This window comes from Bacillus rossius, assembly GCF_032445375.1.
Source record: "Bacillus rossius redtenbacheri isolate Brsri chromosome 4 unlocalized genomic scaffold, Brsri_v3 Brsri_v3_scf4_1, whole genome shotgun sequence".
Taxonomy (NCBI): domain Eukaryota; kingdom Metazoa; phylum Arthropoda; class Insecta; order Phasmatodea; family Bacillidae; genus Bacillus; species Bacillus rossius.
The window spans coordinates 6,760,991-6,773,552 of record NW_026962010.1 but is presented as its reverse complement, the minus strand read 5'-3'; the positions used below and the strand labels follow the sequence as shown (position 1 = coordinate 6,773,552).

General features: G+C 54.3%; 2 protein-coding genes across 2 annotated transcripts in view; both read right to left on the bottom strand.

The window, feature by feature from the left end:
- Positions 1–12,562, bottom strand: part of LOC134541505 (syntaxin-binding protein 5) — a 366,972-nt gene that overhangs the window by 161,639 nt on the left and 192,771 nt on the right. The gene's annotated exons all lie outside the window — the stretch shown is intronic.
- The window catches only part of LOC134541624 (DNA-directed RNA polymerase II subunit RPB1-like), a 31,887-nt gene that overhangs the window by 1,100 nt on the left and 18,225 nt on the right, over positions 1–12,562 (bottom strand). The window contains exon 5 of the mRNA XM_063385188.1: positions 1,709–1,842. Within this exon, the coding sequence (XP_063241258.1) occupies positions 1,709–1,842 (134 nt within the window). The remainder of the gene's footprint in view (positions 1–1,708; positions 1,843–12,562) is intronic.

The following is a 12,562-nucleotide window of genomic DNA, read 5'->3' as shown; positions in this document are numbered from 1 at the left end:
AAGAACATATAACTTTGACCCTTAATAATCCAACAATGCCCACCTTTGAGACAGTCTTACGAGAGCTCGCGATCAAGATGAAGTACTGAAGATCTCCTCGTCAGACAAGGCACAGCGAAGTGCAAGTGGTGGTTACAGGAGCAGGTAACCCTCCCTCGACAGCTGCTGAAATGATAATGAGGGGGGAGGGATGGGAGACAGGCGCGACGAACTGCAGTGAAGGAGGAAGGCCGACCACACAGCGCCGCGGGCTCAAGGAACGACAAGATGAATGAGACACTGGCGCCATGCCCGCAACGCGGACAACTCGCTAACTGCAGGCCGAGAGGTGCAGCAAGGACCCAGTGGAGGCGATAAGGCTCTTTGTCGCACCCCCCCTCATCCCTCTGCCACGCTAGCTATCTCACTGCTCCTGCAGCCAGAGGTGCACAAGCACACGGCTGTACTCCGCAGGGAAACAGTGACCGTTCCTGTTCTGCTTTCTTTCGAATTCGTGCTCCAAAAAAGAAACCCGTGCGTAACACACTCCAAATTACAACAAACGCTATGTGAATTAAGAATTACAAAAGAAAGATTCCCGAGAAGCAGACACATTCTCCTGCCAGGGGCTGAGGCTCGCGAGCCGACTGCAATGAGACAGGCGAGTGGGAGCTCGGAGCACGCGGGGTGAATGTGTTCCTACATTGCACAGCTACTAGACACTTGTTCCTGAGGCAGGGGCATATTGCCCTGTCTGCCTTCTGGGAGGGGCAGTCTGTCCGAGGCTCGCAGACACGCCGAGGTCTCCAGGAAACCCGCGATTATCCATTATTTACTTACAGGTTTCGGACAACCAGCAAACTCATCATGAATATCTCTACATCAAAATCTCGTCCAATATTTAATAAAGTGGCATTATGACTTTGAAAATTGAGCATAACCACGATGGAGATGGGTGATCACGATAGTTGTACAAGCATACCAAAGCCACTTTAACATAATTTCAGGCGGGAATATGTGTTAGCAATGACACTGTCTCCAGGCATGGGCAGTGCAACCCACAGGGCGCGTTTGGGCGAAAACACTACTGTAGCTTTTAATATTTCAAAAAATGTTTGGCGCCTGTGGTTGTAAGTAATATTCATACTATTCTATATCTATACTATATATATATAATAAGTAATATTGTGTTATAAAATACATGATACTTAGAAGTGGCTTCAAGTTATGATTTTTAAGTTTCTTTTAATTAACAAGTCAGGTTACCTTAAACTATGTTCGTGACACAATGCTGTAGCCTATACTTTGACGACACGCAAGCGTATAAACAATTTTTTTCCTCCCAAATACATTAGAAAAATATTTTCTTCACAATAATTTAGTAGGTACATAATACATTCATTCCTGCTTTTATAATCATTAAAAAAAATTCGTATATTACTCCAAATGTACACACGCGCGCACACCTTAGTAGCTGTGACACTCGTGGTTGACGGGCTGGATGTCAGTTTAGTCACAAAGCCTTCCGATGCACTCATCTCTGGTTGTATGTATGTATATATCACTACCAAGATAACGGACATCCACTGTATAATCACAATAAAGTGGCAAGCTATTTTATTTCAAATTTGTCCAATTCAATATAAAATGAAAACTAAATAATAATTTAATATATTTTATTGAAATGTTGAACACAGCCAGACGGCTGCAGTTATAGATTACTTCACACTCAGCCTCCACGCGTCTATTGCGGCCCGTGTCGCCCTCAGTAGACATAGTGCCGTGCCATAGTTCCACTGCACTGCTTGCTCCAAGGCTCGTGCAAGCTGCAAGCTGCCACGGCGACCACTCGTGGCTGTCTGCCTGCCACAGCGACCACTCGTGGCTGTCTGCCTGCCACAGCGACCACTCGTGGCTGTCTGCCTGCCACAGCGACCACTCGTGGCTGTCTGCCTGCCACAGCGACCACTCGTGGCTGCCTGCCTGCCACAGCGACCACTCGTGGCTGCCTGCCTGCCACAGCGACCACTCGTGGCTGTCTGCCTGCCACAGCGACCACTCGTGGCTGTCTGCCTGCCACAGCGACCACTCGTGGCTGTCTGCCAGCCACAGCGACCACTCGTGGCTGTCTGCCAGCCACAGCGACCACTCGTGGCTGTCTGCCTGCCACAGCGACCACTCGTGGCTGTCTGCCTGCCACAGCGACCACTCGTGGCTGTCTGCCAGCCACAGCGACCACTCGTGGCTGTCTGCCTGCCACAGCGACCACTCGTGGCTGTCTGCCTGCCACAGCGACCACTCGTGGCTGTCTGCCTGCCACAGCGACCACTCGTGGCTGTGCGCCTGCCACAGCGACCACTCGTGGCTGTCTGCCTGCCACAGCGACCACTCGTGGCTGTCTGCCTGCCACAGCGACCACTCGTGGCTGTCTGCCTGCCACAGCGACCACTCGTGGCTGTCTGCCTGCCACAGCGACCACTCGTGGCTGTCTGCCTGCCACAGCGACCACTCGTGGCTGTGCGCCTGCCACAGCGACCACTCGTGGCTGTGCGCCTGCCACAGCGACCACTCGTGGCTGTCTGCCAGCCACAGCGACCACTCGTGGCTGTCTGCCAGCCACAGCGACCACTCGTGGCTGTGCGCCTGCCACAGCGACCACTCGTGGCTGTCTGCCTGCCACAGCGACCACTCGTGGCTGTGCGCCTGCCACAGCGACCACTCGTGGCTGTCTGCCAGCCACAGCGACCACTCGTGGCTGTCTGCCTGCCACAGCGACCACTCGTGGCTGTCTGCCTGCCACAGCGACCACTCGTGGCTGTCTGCCTGCCACAGCGACCACTCGTGGCTGTGCGCCTGCCACAGCGACCACTCGTGGCTGTCTGCCTGCCACAGCGACCACTCGTGGCTGTCTGCCTGCCACAGCGACCACTCGTGGCTGTGCGCCTGCCACAGCGACCACTCGTGGCTGTCTGCCAGCCACAGCGACCACTCGTGGCTGTCTGCCTGCCACAGCGACCACTCGTGGCTGTCTGCCTGCCACAGCGACCACTCGTGGCTGTGCGCCTGCCACAGCGACCACTCGTGGCTGTCTGCCTGCCACAGCGACCACTCGTGGCTGTCTGCCAGCCACAGCGACCACTCGTGGCTGTCTGCCTGCCACAGCGACCACTCGTGGCTGTCTGCCTGCCACAGCGACCACTCGTGGCTGTCTGCCTGCCACAGCGACCACTCGTGGCTGTCTGCCTGCCACAGCGACCACTCGTGGCTGTGCGCCTGCCACAGCGACCACTCGTGGCTGTCTGCCTGCCACAGCGACCACTCGTGGCTGTCTGCCTGCCACAGCGACCACTCGTGGCTGTGCGCCTGCCACAGCGACCACTCGTGGCTGTCTGCCTGCCACAGCGACCACTCGTGGCTGTCTGCCAGCCACAGCGACCACTCGTGGCTGTCTGCCTGCCACAGCGACCACTCGTGGCTGTCTGCCTGCCACAGCGACCACTCGTGGCTGTCTGCCTGCCACAGCGACCACTCGTGGCTGTGCGCCTGCCACAGCGACCACTCGTGGCTGTCTGCCTGCCACAGCGACCACTCGTGGCTGTCTGCCTGCCACAGCGACCACTCGTGGCTGTGCGCCTGCCACAGCGACCACTCGTGGCTGTCTGCCTGCCACAGCGACCACTCGTGGCTGTCTGCCAGCCACAGCGACCACTCGTGGCTGTCTGCCTGCCACAGCGACCACTCGTGGCTGTCTGCCTGCCACAGCGACCACTCGTGGCTGTCTGCCTGCCACAGCGACCACTCGTGGCTGTCTGCCTGCCACAGCGACCACTCGTGGCTGTGCGCCTGCCACAGCGACCACTCGTGGCTGTCTGCCTGCCACAGCGACCACTCGTGGCTGTCTGCCAGCCACAGCGACCACTCGTGGCTGTCTGCCTGCCACAGCGACCACTCGTGGCTGTCTGCCTGCCACAGCGACCACTCGTGGCTGTCTGCCTGCCACAGCGACCACTCGTGGCTGTGCGCCTGCCACAGCGACCACTCGTGGCTGTCTGCCTGCCACAGCGACCACTCGTGGCTGTCTGCCTGCCACAGCGACCACTCGTGGCTGTCTGCCTGCCACAGCGACCACTCGTGGCTGTCTGCCTGCCACAGCGACCACTCGTGGCTGTGCGCCTGCCACAGCGACCACTCGTGGCTGTCTGCCTGCCACAGCGACCACTCGTGGCTGTCTGCCAGCCACAGCGACCACTCGTGGCTGTGCGCCTGCCACAGCGACCACTCGTGGCTGTCTGCCTGCCACAGCGACCACTCGTGGCTGTCTGCCTGCCACAGCGACCACTCGTGGCTGTGCGCCTGCCACAGCGACCACTCGTGGCTGTCTGCCAGCCACAGCGACCACTCGTGGCTGTCTGCCTGCCACAGCGACCACTCGTGGCTGTCTGCCTGCCACAGCGACCACTCGTGGCTGTCTGCCAGCCACAGCGACCACTCGTGGCTGTCTGCCTGCCACAGCGACCACTCGTGGCTGTCTGCCTGCCACAGCGACCACTCGTGGCTGTCTGCCTGCCACAGCGACCACTCGTGGCTGTGCGCCTGCCACAGCGACCACTCGTGGCTGTCTGCCAGCCACAGCGACCACTCGTGGCTGTCTGCCTGCCACAGCGACCACTCGTGGCTGTCTGCCTGCCACAGCGACCACTCGTGGCTGTCTGCCTGCCACAGCGACCACTCGTGGCTGTGCGCCTGCCACAGCGACCACTCGTGGCTGTGCGCCTGCCACAGCGACCACTCGTGGCTGTCTGCCAGCCACAGCGACCACTCGTGGCTGTGCGCCTGCCACAGCGACCACTCGTGGCTGTCTGCCTGCCACAGCGACCACTCGTGGCTGTCTGCCTGCCACAGCGACCACTCGTGGCTGTGCGCCTGCCACAGCGACCACTCGTGGCTGTCTGCCAGCCACAGCGACCACTCGTGGCTGTCTGCCAGCCACAGCGACCACTCGTGGCTGTCTGCCTGCCACAGCGACCACTCGTGGCTGTCTGCCTGCCACAGCGACCACTCGTGGCTGTCTGCCTGCCACAGCGACCACTCGTGGCTGTCTGCCTGCCACAGCGACCACTCGTGACTGTCTGCCTGCCACAGCGACCACTCGTGGCTGTCTGCCTGCCACAGCGACCACTCGTGGCTGTGCGCCTGCCACAGCGACCACTCGTGGCTGTCTGCCAGCCACAGCGACCACTCGTGGCTGTCTGCCTGCCACAGCGACCACCCGTGGCTGTCTGCCTGCCACAGCGACCACTCGTGGCTGTCTGCCTGCCACAGCGACCACTCGTGGCTGTGCGCCTGCCACAGCGACCACTCGTGGCTGTCTGCCAGCCACAGCGACCACTCGTGGCTGTCTGCCTGCCACAGCGACCACTCGTGGCTGTCTGCCTGCCACAGCGACCACTCGTGACTGTCTGCCTGCCACAGCGACCACTCGTGGCTGTCTGCCTGCCACAGCGACCACTCGTGGCTGTCTGCCTGCCACAGCGACCACTCGTGGCTGTCTGCCTGCCACAGCGACCACTCGTGGCTGTCTGCCTGCCACAGCGACCACTCGTGGCTGTCTGCCTGCCACAGCGACCACTCGTGACTGTCTGCCTGCCACAGCGACCACTCGTGGCTGTCTGCCTGCCACAGCGACCACTCGTGACTGTCTGCCAGCCACAGCGACCACTCGTGGCTGTCTGCCTGCCACAGCGACCACTCGTGGCTGTCTGCCTGCCACAGCGACCACTCGTGACTGTCTGCCTGCCACAGCGACCACTCGTGGCTGTCTGCCTGCCACAGCGACCACTCGTGGCTGTCTGCCTGCCACAGCGACCACTCGTGGCTGTCTGCCTGCCACAGCGACCACTCGTGGCTGTGCGCCTGCCACAGCGACCACTCGTGGCTGTCTGCCAGCCACAGCGACCACTCGTGGCTGTCTGCCTGCCACAGCGACCACTCGTGGCTGTCTGCCTGCCACATCGACCACTCGTGGCTGTCTGCCTGCCACAGCGACCACTCGTGGCTGTCTGCCTGCCACAGCGACCACTCGTGGCTGTCTGCCTGCCACAGCGACCACTCGTGGCTGTCTGCCTGCCACAGCGACCACTCGTGGCTGTCTGCCTGCCACAGCGACCACTCGTGGCTGTCTGCCTGCCACAGCGACCACTCGTGGCTGTCTGCCTGCCACAGCGACCACTCGTGGCTGTGCGCCTGCCACAGCGACCACTCGTGGCTGTCTGCCAGCCACAGCGACCACTCGTGGCTGTCTGCCTGCCACAGCGACCACTCGTGGCTGTCTGCCTGCCACAGCGACCACTCGTGGCTGTCTGCCTGCCACAGCGACCACTCGTGGCTGTCTGCCTGCCACAGCGACCACTCGTGGCTGTCTGCCTGCCACAGCGACCACTCGTGGCTGTGCGCCTGCCACAGCGACCACTCGTGGCTGTCTGCCAGCCACAGCGACCACTCGTGGCTGTCTGCCTGCCACAGCGACCACTCGTGGCTGTCTGCCTGCCACAGCGACCACTCGTGGCTGTCTGCCAGCCACAGCGACCACTCGTGGCTGTCTGCCAGCCACAGCGACCACTCGTGGCTGTGCGCCTGCCACAGCGACCACTCGTGGCTGTCTGCCAGCCACAGCGACCACTCGTGGCTGTGCGCCTGCCACAGCGACCACTCGTGGCTGTCTGCCTGCCACAGCGACCACTCGTGGCTGTCTGCCAGCCACAGCGACCACTCGTGGCTGTCTGCCTGCCACAGCGACCACTCGTGGCTGTCTGCCTGCCACAGCGACCACTCGTGACTGTCTGCCTGCCACAGCGACCACTCGTGGCTGTCTGCCTGCCACAGCGACCACTCGTGGCTGTCTGCCAGCCACAGCGACCACTCGTGGCTGTGCGCCTGCCACAGCGACCACTCGTGGCTGTCTGCCAGCCACAGCGACCACTCGTGGCTGTCTGCCTGCCACAGCGACCACTCGTGGCTGTCTGCCTGCCACAGCGACCACTCGTGGCTGTCTGCCTGCCACAGCGACCACTCGTGGCTGTCTGCCTGCCACAGCGACCACTCGTGACTAACTGCCTGCCACAGCGACCACTCGTGGCTGTCTGCCTGCCACAGCGACCACTCGTGGCTGTCTGCCTGCCACAGCGACCACTCGTGGCTGTGCGCCTGCCACAGCGACCACTCGTGGCTGTCTGCCAGCCACAGCGACCACTCGTGGCTGTCTGCCTGCCACAGCGACCACTCGTGGCTGTCTGCCTGCCACAGCGACCACTCGTGGCTGTCTGCCTGCCACAGCGACCACTCGTGGCTGTCTGCCTGCCACAGCGACCACTCGTGGCTGTCTGCCTGCCACAGCGACCACTCGTGGCTGTCTGCCTGCCACAGCGACCACTCGTGACTGTCTGCCTGCCACAGCGACCACTCGTGGCTGTCTGCCTGCCACAGCGACCACTCGTGGCTGTGCGCCTGCCGAAGCGACCACTCGTGGCTGTCTGCCAGCCACAGCGACCACTCGTGGCTGTCTGCCTGCCACAGCGACCACTCGTGGCTGTCTGCCTGCCACAGCGACCACTCGTGGCTGTCTGCCTGCCACAGCGACCACTCGTGGCTGTCTGCCTGCCACAGCGACCACTCGTGGCTGTGCGCCTGCCACAGCGACCACTCGTGGCTGTCTGCCAGCCACAGCGACCACTCGTGGCTGTCTGCCTGCCACAGCGACCACTCGTGGCTGTCTGCCTGCCACAGCGACCACTCGTGACTGTCTGCCTGCCACAGCGACCACTCGTGGCTGTCTGCCTGCCACAGCGACCACTCGTGGCTGTCTGCCTGCCACAGCGACCACTCGTGGCTGTCTGCCTGCCACAGCGACCACTCGTGGCTGTCTGCCTGCCACAGCGACCACTCGTGGCTGTGCGCCTGCCACAGCGACCACTCGTGGCTGTCTGCCTGCCACAGCGACCACTCGTGGCTGTCTGCCTGCCACGCGCTCGGCGAGACACCTCGCGTCGCGAGTGTCGTTACGCAAACTTCAAACCAATACAGTTCAAATAAAATAGCTAAAAAAAACAGGGGCCAAATACAAAGGTTTCAACACTAAATCTAAGCAACAGATTATTTACATTAAACATTTGCAAATGAAACAAACTTAAAACCAAACAAATTAATAACATATTACAATTTAAAAAAACAAAAAGGATAAAAAAAATGAAAATTAAAGTGATAGGCCTATAACTGTAGTTAATAAACCGCTGGCAAGTACACCAGGTACACCAATCAAATAAACTATCAAACCAAAATAACTAGAAAGCGAAACGGTTAAAAACACCTCAGCTGGTGTTACATTCGCATATCCGTTAGAGAAGTCAATGTTCTATTCACATATTCACGGCTTCAAGGCCAATAGTCCCACTGAATGCACTGTACGATTTGAGGTATTGTGGTATTGTTCAGAGCCGATAATATCATGTGATGACAAGCAGAACATTTCATCTAAATAAAAAATTTCATCACATTCAATGAAAATTCTCTTAAAATGTTGGTAGCAGTTTGGCATACAAGTTATCCGAAAATTATTTTTATGTAATACTTTAACATCTATTTCAAATAAGGGCAGTAATTAAGAAATGTATAATGTCAACCGCATAGATATTTTGCGAGAAAAATTGTACCTATTCCACAAACCTCAACTTTCGGGAAATAGGAGGGAAAAAACTATTCCCCGCTTGATTTTGTTTTCTTGATTTTGCTTAAAATGTATAGAAAATGAGAATATTTTTGAGAATTTTTTATGGAATGTGTTTGATTGAATTTAGTTCCATTAGAATAAGTTAACTTATTTTAGAGGGTAAAAATAAAGTTTATTTAAGAGTTAAAATATACTTAAATCATTTAATCCGAAACAAAATTCATCTAATTAAAACATACCGCTGGACACAGTATTTTAAAATATCCGCCCTTTTCAGAAATAATCTTAAAACTTTCTTAACTGTGATAGTCATCATTTTCGACATCATCAAAAGTTATTTATTGTTGTTGGTAAAGCCAGGCTTTCTTCTAAATATGATGTACCTTGTGTTTAAAAATTATAAATCTACTTAATTTTTGTTTAAAAACAATCTGCTTTACGAAAAATTACGAGCATTGTTTTATAACTATTTTAGTACAGTATGAACATATAATATATCCCAGTTAAAATTTTTAATCGAATCAACTGAAAGCGTTTTAGTGTGTTGGTTCAAGGTCACGATTAAAGAGCAACTCAAACAGTTCTAGATAAGCGCATGCGCGAGCACTGCTCTGTTGTTTTGTGTGCTTGCAGCGCGAACGAATGGCTGTTTCCTCAATTAGTAGAGGGTGAACCTGTAAACTTTACTTGGCAACAGGATGGAGTCCCTCCACATTGGAATCTCTTTGCACGAGAGTGGTTGGACGTCCAAGTCCCTGACCGCTGGATTGATCGTAATGGTCGAGACAACAGAGCTCTTTTCTCGCTGGCCTCCACGTTCACCTGACATAACGCCATGCGACTGTTCCCTTTGGGGCTTTATGAGAGGTCGTGTCTACGTTCCTCCGCTACCTAATGATTTCCCAGAGTTGAGGCACAGATTTGAAGAGGATGTTGCTTCCATTACTCAGGACTTGTTAACCAAAGTATGGGAAGAATCTGACTTTTAGGTTGGATGTGTGCTGTATAACTAAAGGTGCTCATATTGAACATTTGTATGAAAAATAAATATGTTAGTTTGCCAGTTAGATGTATGAATTGTTGCAAATAGTCTAAATGAAACTGTTCTAGCATAACACTGCAACTGGAACATTCTTATATGGACATCCTGTATATCAGTAGTTAGATTTACTTAATAACTGATGGAGTTTGGCCGAGTCTGTGGCTGCGGCAAGTGTTTAGAGCGACAGGCGCTTGTGACAGGCCACCTGACCGACAGTTGCATATACCTCGGGGTGAAGGAAACATCAGCGCTGCACTGAAGTTTCCACTCTCGGAACTCCAAGAGACATCTTCGGTTATGTTCGTTACTGTGTTTAGCCCCGCGGTTATGCAAGGGATTAGGGCGAATGAGGTTAAGACCGCCCCTTTTGATCTGCTGTGTGTCGCTTCATCAGTTGGGCTGGACAATGAAGCATCAAACGTAGTCAGTTTAGGTGTTACGGTAAACTACGTGATAATGCCTTTATTTTTTTCCGTAAGAAGCTTTAAAGTATTTTTCCCAAACTCCTAAACCATTTTAGGTGCAGCCCCTTTGCCCGTGTAAGCTGCCAATGTTTACACATTTTTGCGCGGAGTGTTGCCACATCTGGAAAACATGAGCTAGTCTCCTACATCTGAAAAACACGAGCCAGAGTCTCAAATATCTGAAACACACGAGCCAGTCTCCCACATCTGAAAAACATGAGCGAGTAGATGACTATGGAAAACCCGAATACATCCATGTGTGCGTATACGATATTGAGATGGATAATGAAACATAATGTCCGCAAACGAGTTTTGCCTTGTGATGTCAAGCCAATCAAAACGTGTTCTCGGCCACTAAGAAACCCAAGAAATTTATACCACTTTTAACTTCTTTTTTGTGTCACAGTCGTGTTCTCTGTCTCTCTTCCTCTCTCTCTCTCTCTCTCTCACACACACAAACACACACATCCTAATCCTGAATTCTGACTTGTTTAATATTAAATCTCTGACTCATGCATGTTAACCATTATATATTATAATTCTGTGAGTTCGAAGCAAACTTTTGTGAATAGAGTAGGCTAATTACAACAAGTTTCGTATAATAACCTAAAACGTTCGTAATTTAAATATAAAATTTTAGTAATGCAAAACAACTTATAACATTTTACCGACGAAAATAACGTTATACAATTCCGTTCTCATTATAATAACTGTTCAAACGACTTCCAATGGCCTGAGCGCGGGCTTGAGAAGTGAGTGGCAGGGCTTGAGAAGTGAGTGGCCGGGCTTGAAAAGTGAGTGGCAGGGCTTGAAAAGTGAGTGGCCGGGCTTGAGAAGTGAGTGGCAGGGCTCGAGAAGTGAGTGGCAGGGCTCGAGAAGTGAGTGGCAGGGCTCGAGAAGTGAGTGGCAGGGCTTGAGAAGTGAGTTGCCGGGCTTGAGAAGTGAGTTGCCGGGCTTGAGAAGTGAGTGGCAGGGCTTGAGAAGTGAGTGGCAGGGCTTGAGAAGTGAGTTGCCGGGCTTGAGAAGTGAGTGGCCGGGCTTGAGAAGTGAGTGGCCGGGCTTGAGAAGTGAGTGGCCGGGCTTGAGAAGTGAGTGGCCGGGCTTGAGAAGTGAGTGGCCGGGCTTGAGAAGTGAGTGGCCGGGCTTGAGAAGTGAGTGGCCGGGCTTGAGAAGTGAGTGGCAGGGCTTGAGAAGTGAGTGGCAGGGCTTGAGAAGTGAGTGGCCGGACTTGAGAAGTGAGTGGCAGGCTCCCTGCCTCGCTGGTTCCCTGGTGGCTGCTCGGCCTCCAACCACTGACTGTCTTCCAGCCTCTACAGCCTCTACAGCGAGGACAAGCAACTGTCGGCAGTCTGGCTCTCTTTCCTGAAGACATCCCAGTTACATATTAAGTCACACAATACTGTGGACTCCACCTGCGGATATGAAACAAAGAAAAGGCAGTATGTATCTACGTCTTCGGAAACCTGTTGCTACAGGGCAGCAGCCCACACCATGCAGGAGGAGACTTCACAGTCTCCGGAGATGATCAGTCACTGGGAACTTTCATTTTTGCCAACAGGACAATTATGTTATAATCCAGCCTATGAAGGACGTTTGCTACGCCTTAGCCTCGAGGACAGTGGTACTTGTTTAGGCAAGGGGATAGCGGCGATCTGCTCACGCCGCGCCGCGCCACGCCAGTGTTACATGCTGCGCGAGTCTGTTGTTCCCACAAGTGGACCGCGTGTGGAGACACTCACTTGTGCGCTTCGTCAACACTGGGGGACTGTCAGGCGGAACCCTCAAGTACATTACATGCACTTTAATAATAATAGAAACTTGATAATTACTGTTTTCCTGGGATCACAAAATTAATAAAAGAAAATTCTCGGTACATAAGTATATAAGCAGGTTAGCTCACGGGCAACCGAGATTCCCGAATTCAATTTGTGTCAATCGACAACTTTTTTTGTAAATTTTTACAACTTATTATTGCGTTTTAAACGTTAAAATTAAGACAATTATATAATTTATTATTTCTAAAACCAAAATGTTATAATAAATTTTAATGCATAGCTCAGCCCATTGGTTTAGTTATTTATCACTAGATAGGCATTGAGCATTTATTTATTTTTTACTTATAATAAAAATAAATCCTATGAACACAATAGAAGTGAGTGATTGATTGCATACGTACATACACAAACATAACCCCCCCCCCCCCCCAGTTTTATTCAAGCTCGATAAAGTTTTGCAAACTTGATCTACAAAACATGACGAATTCACTGCCCACAGATTTCCAAACACATCTATGAAACACTATGTTTCATGCTTAGCTGTTCGGCGATACTTATGAAGAAATGTTTTCCTTGGCCC